The sequence below is a fragment of the Tenrec ecaudatus genome, chromosome X (genome assembly GCF_050624435.1).
Source record: "Tenrec ecaudatus isolate mTenEca1 chromosome X, mTenEca1.hap1, whole genome shotgun sequence".
In the NCBI taxonomy this organism is placed as follows: Eukaryota; Metazoa; Chordata; class Mammalia; order Afrosoricida; family Tenrecidae; genus Tenrec; species Tenrec ecaudatus.
In genome coordinates, this window is record NC_134548.1 from 14,005,390 (window position 1) to 14,028,797 (window position 23,408).

The window sequence follows — 23,408 nt, forward strand, 5'->3', positions numbered from 1 at the left end:
GGTTAGGTTGCCATCTTGACTCTACGACCTGCCCATCTTGTTACATGGGTGTCTTCCTGTCACATGTATGCCTCTTGTACAACCCCTTCCTGTTAGGTATGTGCTCACCGTGGCCTGTGTGCCCGAGATTATATACCTTCATGAAACTGCATTAATCTCTCTCTGCTCAGACCTGGCTCTCGAAGTCATGACTGAGGAGGTGAGTCCTTGCATGCTTTCTCTTGTCTGATCTCTCTTTAATTTACCCATCCATTACACAACGCCCCCATGGGCCCATTCGGTTGTGGAGAGGCTGGTCCCCCACACTAACAAAAATGATGTGTGAGACCCAAGGACAAACTGAGTAACTAATTAGAAAGCTGCTTGACAATCTGCAGGGCGGCAACCCCCACCCCTTTGAGAGTGCCTTCTAAAAGCTAGAAGTGTTCCCCTTGACAACGTCCTCCCCTTCCTGCGCGCCCTCCCCCACCACACACACATCTTATCTATGCTTAAGGTAGTCCTGCTCAACTCTCAAAAGGAACCTGCTTCATTTCTTTTGAAGTGACTCTGCTTTAATAAACTTGTGGCTTTAATTCTAAAAAAACACAAAGAGGTCCTACCACAAGAGGGCAGCTCCATGAATACAGGAAGCAACCTCTCTCCCTCCTTCACCTTGACACATCTGGTGTCTAGTTCAGAATCTCAGGTCTCCCTGGCCGTTGGGTTGCCACTATCATGCCTTGGTGCTGTGCCTCCCACATACTTTGTTCTTTCACCACTCCCCTGGTTCTCCTGTTCTTTTTCATCCAGGTGCTTAGGAATACCTAGTTATAGCCTTCCTTGTCCGTGAGCTTACTTAGCGGCCTTTTTCCTTTCTGCATGTGAAGCTCCCGGAGGACAAGGGTTGTGCCAGCCATGCTCACCACTGTATCTTCAGTGCTTTGTACAATGTCCGGTACGGGGTAGGCTCTTAATAACTAGCTGGTCAACGAATGGCTAAATCAATGGGGCCACAGGGATTTGGAATCACTGTGTAGAGGAGGTGGAACTTGCATTGGGTGTTGCATAGAATCTGACTGGGAATGGAGATTGGGGGAGGGGGAGGTAGATTACAATGAAACCAAAATAGGCCATAAATGTATATATTACATCATATAGGAAGTTGAGGCCTATCTGCTCCATGCACATGCTGAAGTGCCCATCGCATACAGGTCAGTGTTATAGACCCTTGCTTGCTGAAGGATGCCAACTCCATCCAAGAAAGCCCATCTCTACCCATATAGACGTCTAAAGCTCCACAATGACGGCAATTGCCACGTTCCATTTTGTGTAGTGCATTAGGCCTGAATTCCTTATCCTAGCCATTAAGAACCACCACAGAACAATTTCAGTCTTCCGTTCTGGGAGAACCACGGTATCCCACACAGTTAGCTACTCTTCGTGGGGCAGTGGGATGTGGGAAGAAAGGACCAGGGTTTGGGGATTATAGGTATTTGTTTAAGTCCCTGCTCTAGTATTCTAATCCTTGGACCCTTGGGTAAATGTCTTAATCTCTCTGTGCCTATTCAGTAAATTAAATTGGGGATAATTTAGCTCATGGATTTATCATAAACTATGGGTGCTTTATTGAGAAGAACAGTCATTTCAGGACACTTCATTGTGCTCATGCGGAATCTGTACATGGGGCAAAGACAGTTGTTCAAGCAGAATCAGGAAATAAAATGTGTTTTAAATTAGGAAAGGTGCTCGTCAGCGTTGCTGAGCACATCATCTGAGAAGTTGAACTATATGAAGAAGAACATGGCATCAGGATTGGAGGAAGGCTTATTGACAACCTTTGATGTGCAGATGACACGACTTTGCCTGCTGAATGTGAGGAGGGCTTGGAACACCTGTTGATTATGGTCAAGGATTTCGGCCTTGAAAAAGGTTTACAACTTATTGTAAAGAAACCCCAAATCCTCACAACAGGACCAATAGACATCATCATGATAATCCAAAACAAAAAGAGAAATTATCAAAGGTTTCGTCATACTTAGAACCACAATCAACGCTCGAAGGTACAACCGTCAGGAAATCAAAGGCATTCCTTCTATGTGTCTGTTCTCCAATTCGAGCAGGTAGAGATGACGTGTCTTTTACCTGTTTGGAAAGACCATTAAGGTTCTGAACCTTCATTTGCTTATTTACAAGCTATACGTTGAATCATACAAAATAGCTAGTATCCAAATGTTTTTGACTTGCAAAATTGTCAATTTCCTATGATTCAGCGTAGGATTGGGTGGCATGTGGGCTCATTCGCCATCATTTAGGGATGAAGTTATCTGACTCCAAAGTGTGGTCCCCTCAGCCAAATTCTGGGTGGTGAAATCTCCAGGGAAGGGATTCAGAGCTTTGGAGGAGCCTGTGATCTGTAGTAGGTCCTGCCGCTGCTTGTGGAGTTTCCATTAGAAACTCTGGGTTCAAGAAGGCCATTGCAATTTCCCTTTTCCCTGTAGGTGGCAACATATGTATTTGATCTCTGGGATACATGCCAAGACCTCCAGGCTCGAATTTTCAAGTCTTCTGCAGATCAAAGGCTCTCCTCATCACACTGTGGGCTTCCCTGGGCTGTTACCCAACAAAGCCACACTAGCTTCTCAGAGGGCCAGTGGCAGAGTGCACAGGAAAGACAGCAGGATAGAGGAGGAACGCCTACTGTTCTAAATACTGCGGCAGGGGGGTCAGATGAGTGTGAAGGACAAGAAGGTTTGTAAATTTTTCTCAAACCAACTGTAAATAAAGAATGCAAGAACTCTAGGTGGGTTTTTAGGTATTTATGAACTAAGGTACCTGAATGGGGTGGGTCTGGGAGATTGGAGCTTCTCATAGTTTCCTCACTTTAGATACCCAAGGGAACATTCAGGGCCTTAGCAAGCATCCTATTCAACCCTTTCAATTGTGTCATAATGACCTTAAAACAAAGTACACGTTATTGTACATCTGTAGTAGAACATATCCGAAAGGCAAAAGAAAAACCACAAGAAAGCTAAAGTTCCATTGTTATATAGTAGTCATTTTGAGTAAATAATTGTGTTACTGTTTTTAGGAACCAAGGTTTTCAGCCTATGAGAAACGAGATCAAATGTAAAGTCAAAGACTTTAAAGTAAAGCCTCTAATCTTATCTTTGAATTGGAAATGGCCGTTGAAGTGATTATTTATATTTACCTCCTAAAACTCTCCTACTAAGAAAGTCTAGCATCAACGGCAACTTTGCAACACTGAATGCCCCTTAGCATGCGGATTGTGGTCTCCAAACTCTGTGTATCTCTGAAAGGAAGCAGGACCTCTCAGAGAAAGGACTGATTCCAGGTCTGGGGTCAGGACATGCACACTATGAACCTGGGCTAGCTGAGTATCCGTGAAATTCCCACAGGGGAGGAAACAGACCTCAAGAGCTCCGGTGACTTGCTGAATGCCCCAATGTAGGCAAGGCCTGGGAAGAACCCGAGTGCCTGGTTCATGTCCCAGCAAGGTGCAGTCTCAGACTCAGCCAGGGCTCCAGCCAGGGCCCTCCCAGCTAATGTTCCAACCAGGATCCTGAGCTGTTTGACTAGGATTCTCCACTTGGTGGGGTTGGCAGCAGATCCATTTTGAGCTACTTTCATATTGGAGAACTGCAGAATCTAGCCAAGTGCACAATCAAGAAATCCTCATTTGAAATGCACATGCCATAAGGGTTACCTTCCTAAAACCAACTCCAAGACTGCTGGTGCTCTGCCCATATTTCCTCATCCTATGTGCAGCAGTTCGACTCTACCTCCCAGGACCTGAATACTTGACTAAAGGCTTTCTCTGCCCTTAGAACTTGCTTTTCTAGAAGTATCAGGGAAGCCACACCTGGCTGCCTCAGCAGCCTTCAACCAATGGCTGATGGGACTAACTAAAAAAAGAAATCTAACTCACTGCCATTGAGTCAATTCCAACTCACAGTGACCCTATGGTCACTGCCATTGAGTCTGTTCTGACTCATAGTGAACCTATAAGACAGGGTAGAATTGCCCCGTGGGTTTTTGAGACTATAACTCATTGTGGAGTAGAAAGTCTCATATTTCGCCCTTGGAGTGGCTGGTGGTTTCGAACTGCTGGTCTTGAGGTTAGCAGCCCAACCGGTAACCCACTGTGCCATCAGGCTTCCTGCTGGACTGCTGGGATATGGTAGATAAGTACCCGAATTCCTTCGAAGGTGTGTGCTTCCTAACTGCTTCCAATGGGATCTAGCCTCAGTTGTCCCTAGTGATAGTAGCTGAGCAGCATGTCCGTGGGAGTAACAGTCAGGAAGTCAAATCCATATAGCTTTGGCAAAGATGTTACTTTGGTGACTAAGGTGTGCTCAGGCTAATCCCTGATCTTATAAATTACCTCCCTTGCATGTGAAAGCTGTAAGACAGAAGAATTGATGCATTCGAATTTTGGTGTTGACAAAATATATTGAATATACTGTAGGCTTCCAAAAGAAGACACAAATCAGCCCTAGGGGAAAAAAACACTTGTAGAGCCAGAATGCTCTTTAGAAGAGATGACAAAATTTTTTTTTTAAAAAGAAGAAGAGGAGATGACATCGGCTCGATTATTTTGCTCACATCACCATAAAAGACTAAACACTAGAACGGTCCGTGAAAATGAGGCAAACCCTCGACGAGTTGGTTTGACACAATAGCCACCTCTATGGACTTCACCTTGCTAATGATCATGAAGCTGGGCACAGGCTTGGACAGCATTTTGTTCTATTCTGTACTTGGATAGGATTGCCTCCACTCCGAGTTCACGTGACAGCATCTGTCTTTCATTCCCTTTCTCACTCCCCGCTTCTACCTACTGCTATCTCCATCGGCTCACCTCCTACATCACTTGCCCTGGATTGTTTCCTCAGTGTCTGTTCTGGGAAAATGAAAACGTTCCTTTGGAGTCTGTGGGACTGCCTTCCATGGGCAGCTAAAGAGGAAGCACCACCGCCCAAGGAAAGCAGGCCTTCCCCTCAGCATAGCCGCAGGTTGAACTCACCTCGACTTGCCCATCTTTTCTGACTCTAGATTTCACATGCTGTGCATTCAGTATTCCCCACTCACCTAGCTCACGCTGTGCCTTTTAGAGATGGCACGGAACTCATTATAAATATCTAGACGTTCAGGGTGGAAAGGTCCTGGGAAAGGAATGCCTTTTGGCTCAGAGGCTAATGTATTTATAGCTCTTTGGTTGGCCCAATAAAGGACAGCACCTCTCCTCTACCTACAGAGATACTAATTAGCAAGTCATAATTCTCAGTAAGTGCAGTGGCGGTACTACAGCGGACCTGTCCTAAGTATTTATTTTGTTCCATTGTCATTGATGATCTCTAAGCAAAATTTAAGAGAATAACCTCTATCTAGGAGAAGATATTTATTAGCATATATAACTGGATACGATGTGCTACTTGTCTGACTGCTTCACAATTTCACCATACCGAGGGCATCTGCCCAAGAGAATCATATTGGAATGCAGAATCCTCTTCTTCTTAGGTTCATGGTTTCCTGCACAGAACAATTTTCACTTGGTTTTTCCCACTGTAAAACCTCTCTCTTCCATGGAATGCCATGGGTGCCCACCCGTGTTCTTGACCTCACATCTGTAGTCAGAGCTGAAGTGAAGGAACTGCAATCCATCACAGCGATCTCTGTGGGCAAGGTGCCTACTTTCCTCTCTAGGTTTCTACGAGGAATGTGCTTTCAAGGAACCAAGGCAGCTCAAGAAAGGCACTCATGGTCTTTCCTACAGTCAACTGCATGTAATTCTTGGCAAATAGTGAAAAACAGTTTGGTGAGCCACACACAAATGGGTTTTATTTGTAACCTCTTTTCTGAACCTTGGGAGTGTTTCCTAACTATCTCCATTCTGCTCTCCTGAAAGATCAAGTTTTATCTTTCTCTTCAGGAGTTTTACCTTTGGGGAATACCAAATGAGATTTCTGAACGCACGGGTGCAACACCGACAGCACTCACTCATCCATGCTAAGAAATTTGGAAGACAGCTATCAGGCAAATCAACTGGAAGAGATTCATCTGTGTGCCCTGTCCCTTGGGAATTATGCCCCCCCCCAATATATGTGGCAATTTGGCTAAGCCATTCTTCATCATGCTTTGTCAAGTGTGTAATCATGCCCCATGATATGATCTGATGTAATTATCCTCCATCTGTGATATGTTGTAAATCCTCCCCTCTGTTTGTAAGTAAGATAGGATTAAGTTATGTTAAAAAGCATGTTATGCTTGCAGTGTTAATGAGGAAGTGTTGAAATGGGATAGAAACCCCTAACAGGGTCACAGCCTCCCCTCGATCAGATGTAAGGCACTTTCCCTGAAGTATGACCTGCATCATCTTTTATCTTGCAAGAGATAAAAGCAGAGAGAGGTGAGAAGAGCTAGCTCTTTTTTCTTGGTGGTACTTATGTCTCTAGCTCTTCTCACCTCTCTCTGCTTTTATCTCTTGGGATCCTGTGCTAAGAACTTCCGAGACCCAGGAAAGCTTTACACCAAAGCAATGGAGATCTCCAATGGACACCAGGCCCACAGATGTTGAAAAGAGACCAGGCCATTTCCCATAACTGGCCGAGAGAGGAAGTTTTCCTGTAGAGCTGGCACCCTGAATTCAGACTTGTAGCCTCCCAGACTGTGAAAGAATCTATTTCTTATTGTTAAGACCATCCACTTGTGGTATTTCTGTTATACTAGCATGGGATAATGAAGACATGCCCCTTCTTCCAAAGGAAATCCACCAGAACGCAGAAATTATGGTATAACAGCAATAATATCACAGGCAAGTAAAATTGTGCTGCAGATAATTAAAAAATGGTTGCAGCAGCACTTCAGCTGAAATGTGAATTATACCTCAGCATAAAACAAAAATCCTCAAGAGTGGGCCAGTAAGCTGCATTATGATAAATGGGAGAAATTTTGAAATTATGAAGGATTTCAGTTTATGTACACGCACACTCAATGCCCACAGAAGTAGCAGGCAAGAAATCAAATGACAGTGTGTCGCCTTGGGCACATATGCAGCAAAAGGCCTCTTTAAAATGCTAGAAAAGAAAGCTGCCACTGTGAGGTCTAAGGTGTCCCTGTCCCAAGCCATGTTGCTTCCAGTTTCTTGATACGCATGTGAAAGCTGGACCAGGGATAAGGAAGACTAAAGAAGAATCGATGCCTTTGAATTTGTGTCAGTTCGGGTAGGCGAGAGAAACAAATCCATAGAAACTCATATATGTATAAGAGAGAGTTTTAGATAAAGGGTAGGTGCACATTAATAACACATCTCAACCCAGTCCAGTCCAATATCTTAAGTCCGATATTAACCCATATGCCTGATACCAATCTATGAAGTCCTCTTCAGACTCAGGAAACACCTGCAATGATGCTGGGTACAAGAAGATCACAGGCCAGTGGGTGCAAAGTCATTGGTGGTAGAAGCATCTCAGCACTGGCAGAGGTCACTATGTGGCTCCTCCAGTTCCCAGAGCTACATCAGGGTAGATCCATGTGGCTTCTCCAGCTCAGGGCATTTGTGTAGTTCCATGTGTCTTGTCAGCTGCAATGCTCCCAGGGAGTGAACAGAAAGAGAGAGAGAGGTGAATAAGAGAGAGAGGTATCTCCTGCCTCCAAGGAGGAAGTCCAGGAAATTCCCAGAATTCTCAGGAGAAGGCCATGCCCACACAGGCTTCATTGGCTATGTATGATCTGATTGACAGACTACACTTCACCCTTTCACTCGTAATCCTCAAAGTGACAAACGATTATTTAACTATCACAGAATTATAGTGCTGGTGAGGAATATTACATATGCCATGACATACCAAAAGGATGAACCCATTTGTTTCAGAAGACAGACATAATATCCAGCGTGTTCCCTAGAATTCCAAGATGGCAAGCCATTTGGGTATGTAATAAGGAGAGACGGGTCCTTGGAGGAGGACAGGATGCTTGGTCAAGACGAGGATCCGTAACATAGAAGAGGCTCACAGCGAGATGAACAGATGCAACAGCTGCAACAATAGGCTCAGACAGAGTCCCGATTGTGAGGCTGGGTCAGGCCCTGGCCGTGCTTCATTCTGTTGTACGTCGGGTTAGTAGGACTCAGAGCCCACTCAACAGTACCTAAGATCCACAATCATATATGTTTGGGACAGACCAGAGGTTCTCAACCTGGGGGTCACGATCCCTTTGGGGGAGTCGAACGACCCTTTCACAGGGGTCGCCTAAGACCATCAGAAAACATCACTGTAACAAAATGACAGTGATGAAGTAGCAAAGAAAATAATTTGATGGTTCGGGGTGGGGGGGTCACCATCACAGGAGGAGCTGTATGAAAGAGTCGCGGCATGGGGAAGGGTGAGAACCATTGGGATTGACGATGATAGAATCACGATTTAGTCATGTTGAAGCAGAATGATATGAGGAGTGTTGATCCACAAGGGAAAGTGCTTTTATTTTTTTTAAAAAGCAAGATATAAAGCAACATATGCTCTATCTTAATTATATAAAAGTGCAAACGAAAAAACACCACCAGCTTGGAAAGAAACTAGCAACCGAATAGGGGAGGCAGGCTTTCCTTTTGGTGTTTTAGATATTTTTGAAATTTCCACAAATATCTGTTACTTTTGAAAATGCAAGTAGGAGGTGAAACCTTTAGGAAACACTTTACTGAGGGAGTGTGTGGGCTTTAGTCAGTGTAGCCCTGCTTGATTAATATGTGCGTGAATGAATGAGCGCTAGACTGCAAGAACTTGAATAAAAGGAACTCTGGCTTGGGTATTTGTGTGCCCCTGGTTCAGAACCCAGAGTGGATGGGTGTGAGTGGGGAACCAGACTCCTAGGATTGATCTAGTAAATATTTCTGCTTTATAACCAAGTGAGTCCTAAATCAGGACCGCTTCTCAAAGGGTCTTCTAAAAGACCTTTAGGTCTTCACAGGTGTCCCATCTCTCTGGGATTATATCCTTCCCTTCTGCTTCTCTCACCCAAACGTCCTCTGCTGGAAGTCTGTGGATAAATGAAACCCAGCGTTGGTACAAAGCCTGGCTCGAGCTATTTACATACATTTTACTTCCCTGCCAAACGTCACCAGACTCAGTGTCCAGCACGACAGACTCAAGCACATTTCTGATAAGCCCTTCCTTGGGACAGTGCCTGGGATATAGCATTACCCCTCTTGTCAGGGTTCTCTGGATGTAGCGCTAAGGGATACGTACCTGGCAAGATAGTACTTCTGAGGTGGACGGTAATGACCACAAACAAGCACGTACCACATTAGCCTGGAGGGAGGCCAGGGTAGTAGTGGAGAATGGCTAGGTGGCAAGTGGCGGAGGCATCTAGGGGCAAAGGTCAACCAGGCTAACTCCACTGAGCTCTTCTTGTCCCCCAAACCAAGTCTCTTCCAGGTTGCTTGGTCTAGAAAGCCAAGAAAGTGGAAGGGACAGAGTCGAGGAGAAGATAGGAGCACAGATGTTTCCTATATTGAATACCCGTGGGAATCTGTCCTAGCGTGTTACCCAGCTTTGCATCTTTAATGGGAAGGAGAAAGGGGGTGGAGTGTTTTCTCCTGAGTGTAACAATGGTTTTCTATCCACATCTTTTTTCCATGATGACATGGACGCTCCAAACCTCAAAATGGCTCATCATTTGTTTGTTTGTTTTCTGGTGACCTGAGCACCACCTTTTCTTGCAGTCATAGCACCTTCCAGATAGTACCTCTTATCAGCTGTAGACTTCAGGCACCCAGACTCCTGTAGCCAGGTCAGTCACAGGCCTGAAGTGCTTCTGGAATCCTAAAAGAAAATGACTGGTCTCTCTGGTCAGAAGTGGAGGAAGGCCTGATAGATGCCCAGGGAGCACCTATGCGGGAGAGAAATGGAGAGTGCAGAAGCCAGGCAGCTGGTTGGCATCAGTGGAGGGGATTGCAAAGGGAGGTACAAGAACCCGCAGCCAGGAGACTTTGTGCCTCGGCCCACGCCCAGTTCGGTGATCTTGTATCAAATTCTCTGAATCTCAGTTTCCTTAACAGCACATGAAAGGTGTGCCCTAAAACAATTGCTTTTTTACTGTGTAGTGACCTCTACCCACAGCCATAAAGATGTTTTTGTATACACACACACCTGCAAATCCTATCCATGCGCACATGTGACAGAAACACAAAGCAATACTATGTGCAAAGCACTGTGCTATTTTCTAGTCTACTGTATTCTGTTTCATTGTTTGAAAAATGCTAGTCTTGACCTGCTAAATGGATTTCACAATCCACTAATGGGTCATGCCCTGCAGTTTGGAAAAACATTGAACTCCATAATTTCTGAGGTCCCTCGCAGCTGTAGCATCCAATGACTCTGCTAGATGCCTGAAGGAATTTTCTTAAAATCATAGCTGAGCTGTGACAGATGACTGTGCTTATGTTCTCTAGGAAGTGCACGGTGTTGAACATGGCGGCCGAATCACCTGAAGAGAAACAAGTAACTTATAAATGGCAGCCAAAGAGAATGGGAAGTGCCTCTCCTCTGACAGTAGCTGGGCATTAGGCTCTCCAGCTCCTCACACTGAATGCGGCCCTAGTCAACTGATCTCAGAGATTAGGGAAGTCACAGGCTCCCCACCTGCGGCAGCTTTCTTTCCAGTTTCCAGATTCTAAGAAACCTCCCCGCCCACCTCTGCAAAGTACAATCTCGAAGGTCCTTGCCTGTGTTTACACTTCAACCACTAGGAAGACAGGAAAAACAAAGCAAAACCAGGAAACTTTGAGAGCTTCACACTTTTCCTCCATTGACCTTGAACCCTCATCCGGGCCTCTTGGGAGTCTTGTGCAGGAAAGGGAACCTACATTTATGGTGTGTTGACATGCCAAGTACTTCACCATTTTAGAGATTCCTCAGACCCAGTGTACGGAGGCCTTGTGATCCCCATTTTACAGAGACCCAAAGAGGTCAGTCACTTGGGCGACGTCACACTGCAGCGAATGGCAGTAGCTGATGGGCACGCATCCCCATCTTTTTTGACGCCAGAGCCCAGGGTGTCCTCCCCCTTCCCCCACCCATAGAAAGTAGAGGCATCAAAAGCTGGAGTGGTCAGAAAGTCCAACCCCCTCCTTTGTAAAGATGGAACATGGGTCCTAGGGAGGCCCTTGAGTCCTTGTTCAAAGTCACGCAATGAGGCTTCTACTAGTTTTTTCACAGGATATGAGTCATTGGTACAGCTACCCCCCACAGCAGTAATAGCAAACTTATCCTCTTGTTCCAGGGCATCATTTTATTGCAGAAGTTGGACACACTATTTCTCTGGGGGTAATACTCTAGATTCTTTTAGTGGGAAAATAAACACACAGTCATGTCCTCCTCGTCTCTAGGTACTGGATGTTTGTCAGGCAGCCACTAGGTTCTTTTCTGCTGCTGAGGGGGTGACCATGAAATGCATTGTCCACAATAGGAACAAATCTGAATTCATTGTAGTTCAAAAGACAGTCTTCTAGGAGCCTGACTCTGGCTTTGAGCTACTCCACAGGTGGCAAAGGTCTTAATGGTCCTTCCTCCACTTATACCTTACCCTGATTCCTTCTCCAGGCTGCCAACCAAGTAGACAAGGGATTGGTTTCCAAAGAAGGAAGGACAGTAGGGAAGGAATGATTTCCCTTGGTGAAATCCCTTTCTCATTCTCCCATCAGAGCTTAGAACTCTGGCACCAGCAACAGAGTTATCTGATGCCATTGAGTTGGTTCAGGCTCATCGCTACCCTAGCACAACAGAACGAAACACAGCCCGATCCTGCCCCATGCTCACCATTTTCCCTAGGCCCGAGCCCATTGTTGCAGCCACTGGGTCAATCCATGCCATTGAGAGCCTGCCCCTTTGTCACTGCCTCTTAACTTAACCAAGCGTGATGTCTGTGGCAATTCCATAATTTTATGTCAACTTGAAAGTATATAAACGTGTAGGGGTGTTATTCAACCTGAGGCCACAGCCTGATGGTGTCTCCTTGTGGGTGTGACCTTCTCATAAGGAGGGCCTGGGGAACTTCCCCATCTCTTTGCCACTGACCCTAAAGGTACCTTCACCTTCCTGCTTGCTGACCACCCTGAGCGCCATCTGAGTCTTGCCATGTTCTCACCGACATTGCCTCCACGTGGCTCTGAACCCACCGGCCTGTGATCTTCCTGCAATCTGCATCATTGCCTGTGACGTTGTGAGTCTAAAGAGAGATTTATGCACTAGTATCAGATTTCTGGACTTGAGTTGGACTAGGCTGGGATGCTTTCTTGATATTGGATGACTTCTCGATATAAAGGTGTTTTTTTTTTCCCTTACACACCTAGTCATCTCACTGCATTTGTTTCTCTAGTCAACCAGCCTAACACAGTGTCCTTCTCCAGGGACTGGTCTCTCCTGACGACATGTCCAAAGTATGCAAGACATGTCTTGAGCATTCTGTTCATACTTCTTCCAAGAACGATTTGTTTGTCCTTTGGGCAATTGGTGGTACTGAGTAGATTTCTCCTTTGCTTACCAAGCTGCTTGCTGCCAAGGATTGGCTTCTTCCTAGCAAGGGCCAGGAAGCTAACCTCCTGCAATTTTGTGGTACGATTTCAGATGTTCATCGATACAGGAATAGACTTGCACAATCCTCAGGGCTTCCTGTCATAGAGCAGTAGAATGGGTGGCTTGTAGGGATGTCTTCTGGGTAAGAACGCTGTGTGACAAGAGTCTGTGGGAGGTCTGTCCTTTAGAGACTCTAAGAAGGTGGCCTCCAATGCCTCCTCTCCCCTACAGGGGTAGGCATTCCATCACTGAGTCACCGGAACAGGATTTGAATGCTCGCCACAGGCATCATTCATTCTTTGAACTCAGCGGACACCTGTCCCCTCTCAAATTCCTGAGGACCTGGGAGAAGGAAGGAGGGACGTGGGGAGCTGGAGGCAAGGTTAGAGGCTGTCAAGGACAGGAGACAATGAACAGGCATTTCTACTCCGTCCAGGGTCTCGGTGAGTCCGAATTAACTAGAGGGCAGGTGGGGGGGGAGTCTGGAAATTTTTTGGTCTATGGGTAACAGAGCTGCCAGCAAGTGAGAAGGAATTCGGGGGGGGGGCAGCGAATAGGCGCTTGGCTGTTAATTGAAAGATTGGCGATTGGGATCCATCCAGTGGCTACATGGGAGAAAGACCTGGCAATCGACTCCTAGGAAACCCCATGGGAAAATTCTACTCGGTGCAATTGGAGCGCTTTGATTCAAAATCAACTCCACCAACACCAGATTTTTTTTTCTTAATGTGACACATGGGACCCCCTTCTCAACCGGAGCTTAAGCATGCTCATGTCAATATTGATTTGGGCCGCATCAGTGGCTTAGAAGCCAAGCAGGTAAGGTTTCTAATCCCAGATCTCCTCTCACCAGGTGTGTGTTTGTGGAAATGTATGTGCTCTCTCAGCGTCTCCATTTCCTTCGCTGTAACCTGGGGATAGCACTTTCCTTTGGGGGTTGTGTAAGGTTACCTTCATGTGATGAACATCATGTGCCTAGCCTCTGTAAGCGCGTACAGGCTTGGAGGGTAGAAGGGATATGGTGCGTAGCCTTTCTCTGGCTATTAAGGATAGACATGGGATTGGCAACCCTACTGCCCTGTGGACTCTCTAGCATCATCTGCCCCTTCTTTGGGGAGCAGGAACAGAGGGGGGAAGGTGACAAAGTGACGGAGGAGGAGACTCAAAATCTCTTTTGCTGTGTGGCAAAACAGAATCCACAGGCCCCAGGGACACTACAGGGGAGAGCATTCTGCCGGGTGTGTGCATGAGGGGTCAGGAAACTTGGGGGACAGCTTAGAATTCTGCCTATCATAGAGGCGCCCTTGAATGGACTGACATAAGCAGAGGAGACAGCTCCAGACTTGGCCCTTGTGCCATTTTTATGAGAACAAACATGACCGAGGGTCCTCAGCCTGCTCATGCGCAGTGAAACTGTAAAGGGGGACGTAGGGGGTTGGGGACAGAGGGAACCTGAGAATGCAGTCAGCTCCGCAATGGCAATAGTACTACAAGCTTGCAGCTTTGCTTGAGCTGTTATTTAAGAGAAGGAATCGCTTTCTTTTGAAGAACGAAAATGAGACGGTTTTCCCTGGAAGAGCTCCATTTGGGCCTGTCTGTCTGCCTCCAGTGGACACATAAGACTAGTGAATGCTCAATAGCCAAAAGGGCAGAGGCGTGAAAGAGTTTGCCTTTCCTGCCCTGTCTAAGCGATAAACACTATGGTGGCTACTGATGAGTGAAATGTTCACCTGCTAATGCGTGGCCCAAATCCGTTATTGCCGCTAAGCAGATCAAGAAAGCAATCTTGAAGGGGGAGACGTGAGGATTCCTCACACTGAAGGCTGTCACTGCAAGCTCATCCCAGGCACAGCGACTTGGCTGCTCGTGTCAGAACGTATGTGTCTGTCTCTGCACCTCGGAACCCACAGGCCTGAGCAGCCACAGGGCTCAACCGTCCAGAAATAGTGTTAGATGGCCCACTTGGCACAGTAAGAACATGTTTAGGGTGCCAGCAAAGCAGAGGCACCCCCCAAAAAAGCTCCCCCCAAATAACCTGATATAATATTTAATGATAAGAAAAGCGAAATTTTGCTGAATTTCTCTACCATGATTGCATGGGATGTTGATTCATTCTTCAGGATTACCTTTTACAGAAAGGCAAGGATGGACAATTGAGGGATCTAATCTTGAAGTGACTGGGGTTTCCAGAGTCCAGACGGCTTGGCTCACTCCTAGGGAATCACAGAGAAATGAGATAGAGCGTCTCATTTCTATGGGCCATCTCTCCCAATCCATGACTTCCAGGCACAATCACAACCCAGTTGTCGCCCAGAACCAAAGGGCATTGGATCGGCACATTGTATGTTTCTCAAACGTGCCTGATGATTGAAAACGATATGAATCTGGGGGTTACTCATCAAATAGGCAGACCACCAGGCCTCTCTGCTGGGAATTCTGGTTCAGGGAATCTCCAGTGGGTTGGTGTCTAGCACTTCTGAGAAGTCTTTTCTTCTGATCAACACTGAGCTAACAAGAAGGAGCTGAGCTCCTCGCCATTCAAAGCTTGAGGAGCCATGGCTAGTTGACCCCCTAAATGCACTCCTCTCTCCAGGGCGATAGTCCCGGGACTTGTAGCCCTTGCATTTTAAGTCTTTCTGAACATTGGAAATGAGTAGACATCAATCAAAGGGAATAATCTGCCCTGTAGCAATTAGAATATCATGGTGAAGGGCTCTATACATGTGGGGTTGCCCCCAGTCGGGATGGACTCCCTGGCAATGAACAATAAAAATCACCATCTACTTACTTTGGAGTTACTAAGCTTTTCAATATAATGGGGCTACTAGCTACAATGAGCTTTCTAAAATTTTCAATTACAGAAAATGAGAAATTCCATTTCCCTCTCACGAGTGCTCAATAGCTACTATGGCTAATGCCTCCAATGTTGGACAGCACAGCTATAGAGCTTTCCCAGTACTCCCAGAAGGTTCTGTCAGGCAGTAGATGGACCCTGTCCATGTGCCATTTCTTCAGCATCTTTGTACTTAGGTATCTAAGACAATACCCCTTTGCCCCTGGCTCTAAGTCTGCCCACAGGCTTGCTACACCCCTCTTTTTGTGCCTTTACACAGTCAATTCTCTCAGTGGACAAAACCAATCTCTATTTCCTCCTTGGAAGTCCTTATTCTTCCTCCATGTTCCAGCAAAATCAACGTCATCCTTTGATACCCTTCCTGGAATACCTTGGAATACTTCTGGGGCTCAGAGTGCATCTCAGTTACCCATCTTATGACCAGGCCTGATTTAAGGCTCTGAACTTCTCATCCCCACGCGGCGCATTCTTTTCCCGGTACTGCTATAACAAAGTAGTGCAAATACATGGCTTCAAGCAACCTACATTTATTCCTCCATAATTCTGGAGGCCAAAAGTCTGCAATAAGTTTCACTGGGCTAAAGTCAAGATGTTTGCAGAGCTGGATCTGTGGGGCAATTTGTTTCCTTGCCTTTTCCGGCTTCCGGAGGTTGCCCACATCCCTTGGCTCGTGGGTTCCTTCTTCCATCATTAAGACCAACAGCCTTTCCTTAAGATCCCACTGCTTCCATGGTCATGTCACCTCTGGTTAACTCAGATTCTATGCCCCTCCTGTAGGCTGGATAATTTGGGATATTCTCCCCATCTCAAGATCCATAATTTAATCACATCTGCAAAGTCCCTTTTGTCATATTAGGTAACATTCAGAGATTACAGGGATTGGGACATGGGTCTTTGGGGGGGCCACTCTTCAGCCAACTGCCTATGAATGGCCTTTGCCACATTATATATATATTGTGCCACATTAATATTTGTTTCTATGTCCTCAAGTTCAGGGACTGTATTGTAATTCCTTATTTTGTAGTTAGCGCCGTACTCATTAATGTCTAAATGGATGAATTATTAAACTCACTGCAGACTACTTGTGAATGGGGTCCCCTCTTGATAGATGGGAGTGGGATCATGGAGATGTAAAGCTAATGGTCAAATCTGCATTTCCTTCCAATTTTCCTAATGGCTTCCAAGCTGGTATAATTTTCCCCCAGGGGACATCTGGCAATGTCTGGGGACATTTTGCACTGTCGCTAGATAAACTTATGTCCTACTTAAATCTAGTTGGGAGAGGCCAGAGATACAATCAATGCACAGGAACACTCCCACCAGACAAACAAAAAAATGCTACCCAGCCCGAATGTCACAGGTGTCTGGGTGGAGAAACCCTGGGATGGAGTGCCGCTATCAGATGATGGGAAACCGCCATGAGCAGGGGCTAAAGCTTAGGGCAGAGAAAGAGCCCGCCCTATTCAGTCACCTGCCTCTCTGCATCGCCGTGGAAATAAATCTGTGTTTCTATCTTTAATTCTCGTGCTCATGACACATTATTCTAGAAAATACACACTACTTAAGGTAGCATTCAAAACCAAACCCCCAAATAAGTAGTCCTTGATGCAGTATTGGGGGCAGGGGGTTCTTATGGAAAGGTTGTGCGTGTTTTGAAGTTTTCTTTCTTCTATTCCCGTCTAGCAAACCAACCTTCCTTCTTGTTCTTGTGTCTCTCTGCTTTATCTGTAGAGTGCCGTCGTCCATGTAAGGCTTTTTAAACCAAGTGAGATGGTAGATGGAACTTCACAAAGCAAAGGGGAAGAGGGGAACCAAAGGCTTGTTTGGGGCATAGGGGCAAGTTGGTGAGCACAGCACCCCCCAGTGGCACTGGGGGAAGCAGACAAGAAGTGGAATGAGGAGGCGATGAGAAGAGAGGAGGTGGAGGGCCCCGTTCTGCCATCAAGGAAGGGCTGGAGAACACTGCTGACCCTGCCTTTTCACCCCCTTGGGAGGCTGACAGGCTGCCCAGGAGTGAATGCATTTCTATGTGCAGTCATTTCCCAAACAGAACCCTTCCGCTTTCCCAGAGCTGGCGTCCCAAAGATTTTGTCTGAGACGCCTGCGGTCATGTTGGTTCTCAGATGGTTTGGCTCCCTGTCGCAAGGAGAGGACAGCAGTAGGTAAATGTAGCACTTTGGGGGAAGGAAGCCTTTCAGATGTGTCCAGGAGTCCACACTCCTCCCCACCTCCCACAGCCCCCCTCAAAAGGATTGTTTTGATGTCTGTGTTCCCCCTGGGTGAAACCGAGGCAGTGCTTTGAAAGATGGCAGGCATTGACGTTGGGAGATGGAAGGCAGTGTGAGGAGCAACCGTGAGGTCAGGAGTCAGGGACCACACACTGGGTCAGGGAAGGTCAGAGATGTGCTTGAGCCCCAGTGGGCCTCAGGAACAGGGGTCTAACTCTGACCCTGAGAGCTTGTGGCCTAAAGACTGGAGCTAGGGCAGCCCTTTGGACTTATCCTTGAACTTTTCTCTGCTTTGTTAGCAAGCAGGATGCGCAGCCCCAACTCCCTCTTTCTGGACTACCACCGGAGCTAGTAGAGATCTCTATTGTTAAGTTCCAACCTTTCTCCAGTGGTGGTGGGGGGGGGGGCTCAATTCTTAAAGTGAACTCAGCACTATGGTGCCATTTAGACTCCACCCCCAGCACAACTCCCCGAAGGAAGGGGAAAAAAAGCCCAATGTCAAGACACTGATGTTTGGATCGCTTTCTCTTGCAGCGGTTTCCAACCTGGACGCTGAAAGTAAGCTGAGCGTGTACTACCGAGCCCCATGGCACCAACAGAGGAACATCTTCGTCCCGGCCACCCGGCCGCCCTGTGTGGAGGAGCTACACCGCCATGCCAGGCAGAGCATGCAAGCCCTGCGCAGAGGTGACTCACCCTGGGCTGGGTGGGCTTTGTGGCTCCTGGGAGAAAACCCAAAGGGGTTTTTTTCCAGAGACTCTCTGTCTTGTCAGTCCCAACACTCCCCGTTTGTGATACCAAGGACTTCAAAACACTCCTTTTCCTACCTGCAAAGAAAATCACAGCTAACAGAGCCTGCCGGTAGTCGAGGGTCAGCCCAAAAGTCTTGCTATGAAAGACTAGAAACGTGTATTCAGCAAACCTGGAAATGGACATCTAGGGTTACTGACTATGTCCTAGCTAGGTCTCTACCCTGCTGCAGACTGGGCTTCCTTCCACTTCCGTAAGCTGTCCCCGGAAGAGTCCTGCACTCTTTGATGTATACCATTTACACCACAGCCAAATGCCAGTGGGGGCATCCTCGAGGGCTTCTGTTCAGGATTCTCCGATTATTTCTCCTCCTCCTCCTCCTCTTCCTTCTTCTTTTCAGTTTGAGGAATGAAAGCGAGTCTGAAGGGCTAAGATCAGGTCAGTAGGGTGGGCTGTGCTAAGGTTTCCCAACAGACTGCTCCTAGGACAGCCCTGGCTGCCCTGGAACAATGAGCGGGGGTGGGGGTGGGGTGGGGTGTGCAATGGTGTGATAGAAAACAACTCCCCAGAACAGCTTTCCTACCCTTTATCTCACCTTTTTTTTTTCTGAAAACTTCCTCATCCTAAGCCCTTGTGATCATCCTGTGTCCTTAGGGACAATTTTATCAAGATGACGCCTTAGGAATCTCACAAAACAGCCACCATCACCTTCTGAGCTGACCTCTCTGTCTTGACTGGAACTGGCCCGGCAGATCTCCTCCGAAGCCTCTGTCTCAATGAGCCTTTGCGGGGGGGGGGGGGGAAGGATTCTAAGGCGACTACTCCAAACCCCAAACTCACTGCCATCGAGTCAATGTCAACTCACAGCGACACTATAGGACGGGGTAGAACTGTCCATCCCTGTGGGCTTCCAAGACTAACTCTTTACAGGAGTAGAAAGCCCTGTCTTAAGAGACGAAGACAAGTGTCTTACTGAGAGAACTTGTCTGTAGCCATCCAATAATAGGAGAGATGTATTTACACACATTTTACTTGGAATAAACTGTGCATGTATGAGGTGGAATCCAATAGCAATACTTTTGACTTACTCTCATATGGTATATATTTGTAATATTATGATAGCATATTTATATATCTGTATATTATATATAATTTAACAGAGATTCCATTATTATAATGATGATCAAATTTTATTATATTCTGTAAATTATAGAAATAAAATAGTATATACTATTGGTATATTATATATAATATATTACAGTATCTTATATAGAAGATACTGTAGAATATAGAATATTTATAGTATGAGTATTATTGAAGTGCATATCAAATACATAAATTTTAACATAGTATTATAACTTAATAAGACAATAAAAAGAGCTTTCAAGGGAATTATTAAAACTATAATAGTATTTCAATATGCCAGTGCCCAGACACCACGACAAGCAAAGACCTGATGAAGCAGTCAGGATCCTGCACCTATGAAAATAGGTGGTTACGGAGTGAAGACCACCCGATGCCAGGTCAAACAAGGGTAGGGAAATGAGGGAGCTGGTGGACAGAAGGATCCGACCATAACCACTGATAGAGCTGGCACATGTGGACAGTGAGCCCCAACAAGCAGTTGGTTTATAATGAACAGAAAATCCACATTGATTTGGAATGAAGTTCTAGGCTTTTGCCCTATATGCATGTCTGCTGGAACATTTGCCTGTAAATGGGCCCTGGGAAACTTCATTGCCTAAGACCATTCATTCCCTGCTTGGAAGGGATGATGGCTCCTGTCCTTGGCTCTAGCCACTCATTCTAACAACCTAAACCACCCACTAGGCGGGGGGGCTCTCCTGCTCCGGCCGAGAACCAGTCCGAGGTCTCCATTCCACACCCGAGGAAGTGGAGGCTTGGAGAGATTCAGAAACTTGCTTAGGAGCACAAACAGCAGTTTAGGGTACATGGACCATGACTCGGGTGGGCCTCCGAACTGTTTTCCTCCTCACCACACCCTATGCCCCAGGAAAATCATCTGGCAGGGGGTACATCTGCTGCAAAGGCCCTCTAGAAAGTGTTAAAGAGCCAATGTGACACCTGGAGGATAAAGGTCACCCGAGCCAGGCTGTCATTTCGTATACATGAACAAGAAAGACCAAAGAAGAATCGATGCCTTTGAGGGAGGGTGTTGGTGGAAGCTGCCAGAAGCATAAGCAAATTGCTCTTGGAAGCAGCATATTCCGAAGGCTCTCAAAAGCACGCATGGTGAGACTTCATCTCACTCACTTTGGGCATGGGACCCAGGAGACGGGTCCCTGTTGTAGGTCAGCATGCCGGAGAAAGGTAAGAGTCCATGAAAACTCACGAGGAAGACCCTCAATGAGATGGATAGACATAGTAACTGCCACCCCGGGTCCAAACATAGGAATGTTTGTTGGGGTGGTACAGGACTCAGCAATGTTTTTGTTCTGCTGTCGATGGGGTCACTGTGAGCCAGACTCAGTGCTACAAGACGAAACCACAATATAATTGGCCTCACAGTACTGAGAAAGAGGCACGGAGCTCAGATCAGTCAAAGTGAATGATACAGCCTTTTCTTAGGCTGATTGCTTTTCAGTGCCTTAAAACTGGTCTAATTAGAAGGGAGGGGAAGGAAAGATAAAGGCAAGTGGTAAACACAGGGAGCAAGTGGGGAGGGGGCTGCTTTCTGGTGGGAATTGCAATCAATGTCACACAACACAACACATTTTTTTTAATGGGAAACCAATTTGCTCCGTAAACTTTCATTCAAACCACAATACAAAATTCTAATTAGGACAAGGGCTTAAAAATTAGAAATCATCCTTTTTGAGCGCCCCAAATTGGACATCAGAAGTTGGCATGCTAGCGGTTCGGGCCTGTAGGTTTTTTGCTGTAAGACAGATGGTGCCTGCATATTTTATGTCTTTGTTCCCAAATGCCTATGCTCTTTAAAGAAATGCTATTTTGCCAAAGTAGTAACATTCCAATAAAATATTCCAATGTCATCAGGAAGATGCAGAAATACAATAACAAACAGTTTTCATTTTATTTTCTTCTACATATGTACGGCTTCTACCTTTTCCTTCACACCTAATCTCTTTCCCTTTGGGTGAAAGCGCTGATATCACTGAAAGGACTGTTTCTCAGACATTTTCCTCGGGTCATTAGGGCAGACCCTGCCACACTGCGAAGAGGAAGTTACGATCAGTAGCCCCTGGAAGGCGTCCTGCCATTCTTATTAGAACCAAGCCAGGTACAGGTGAGTTGGTTCTGACACTGTAGGATGGTAGAACTGCCCTGTAGACTTTGAAGGCTGTGAATCTGTATAGACACAGGCTGCCGCACCGTTCTCCCTCACCCCCTGAGCAGCTGGCCAGTTGAAACCACCAGCCTTTCGGTTAGCAGCCAAGCCCTTAACCACTGTGGCACCAAAGCTCCTTGGCATACTTATTGGTCATGTCAGTCTTAAAGCTGGCTATAAAGCTTCCCTTGAATTGGTACCCCCAATCCGCTTCCAGTCATCGTCCTTCACGCGTTCCTTTTTCTCTTACCTTGTGCCACTCGCCAAACACACTGGGTGTCCTTACCCACTAGTCACTAATGAGTCGGTCTTCCACCATGAATCAAGAGTAACTCATGGGCAAGAACTACATCTTCTTGCTTCCCCCCACCCCAAAACACTTAGAATGAACTTGACCCACAGGAGACCCTCAGCATACATGTGTGTGGAACTGCAGACAGCTGGTTGAGCGCTGAGGGAACAGGATGACGACAGAGGGATCTGACCCTTCTCACTAAATGCTTGGTCTCATCCCATCATTAGCGAGCTTGAGCAATGTGTGCCTTTTTGATGTAATTATTTTCACCACTTTCTTATGGGGAGTAAGTCACCCCTTTCTTATGAGGAGTAATTCATCCCTGATTAGATTTGTAAGAGATTCAACCCGCAAGCACGGAGCTGCTCGTAAGTTATCGGCTTCCAGTGCTTTGTCAAGTTTGGACTTACTAGCAGAACTGAAGAACAGCAAGTGTCAATATTAACTTTCCTTTAACTTCCTTCTGGGCCAGAGAGAGAGAGACACCGGACCTCCTAGAGTTTAGAAGGAAGACAGTTTCTTGCCCTCCACAGACTAACTTGGTGATGGTTGGCTCAATAGCAAATCTTGGGTGTAGTCGTTTTAATAGCACTGCAGAGAGCCATAAACAGGAATTACAAGCATCATAGAATTAAAAACATGCAGTGTAGAATAAAAATTAGAAAGTCACTTAAAAAACAAAACAAAAAAACCTTGTCCACGCAAATGTCGGTTAGCTGTGTATTTGTCAGAATAATCCACTTCTGCCATCTGGTGGCTATGAGTAACACTTGCCTATCCATTCAATTTGGCGGGAGAAAAGATGAGACTGTGGAAGGAGCACTTCTACTCTGACCTGTAAGTGTCGCTCTGTGTTGGCAAGGACTTGACGGCAGTGCATGTTGCTGTTCCTGGTCACTTAACTAAAGAGTCACCCAGCAGCCACTGGGTGGGAGAAAGATGAGGGGGATCCGCTCCCCTAATGAGGATAGCCATGGAAACCGCATGGGACAGTTCTACTCTGTCCTAGAGAGTCACTGTGAGTCAACTTAATGACCAAGGGTTTGGGCTTTGTTTATTTGTTTGGCTTTTCACTCAACGGCCTTGTTCAGCAAATGCCACAATGAGAGTCCCTGTGTGCTGTCTATGTGAATGACTGGGAAATGCCAGCTTTCCCCCAGAGGGAAGGTAATGAAGCACAGGCCCCCAGAAAGAGCTCAGGGTGAGGCCCCATGGAAAGGAGCAAGGGCCAGAGATTAGACCCTAGAAACTGGCTGCCTTCAAGATCGGCTCAACAGCACACCCCTCAACAAACAGTATTGGGGGCAAAGCTGCACCTATGATTCAAAGAGCAATCAAATCTCGCGCCTTCCCATACAGAATCCCTGGTCTTGTGAGGGAGACAGATGAGTCCGGAGGACTG

The 23,408-nt window shown here is 46.4% G+C and overlaps 1 protein-coding gene across 1 annotated transcript in view; it reads left to right on the plus strand.

Moving 5' to 3' along the window:
• Positions 1-23,408, plus strand: part of NHS (NHS actin remodeling regulator) — a 378,805-nt gene that overhangs the window by 309,900 nt on the left and 45,497 nt on the right. The window contains exon 2 of the mRNA XM_075538613.1: positions 18,186-18,338. Coding sequence (XP_075394728.1) covers positions 18,186-18,338 — 153 coding nt within the window. The remainder of the gene's footprint in view (positions 1-18,185; positions 18,339-23,408) is intronic.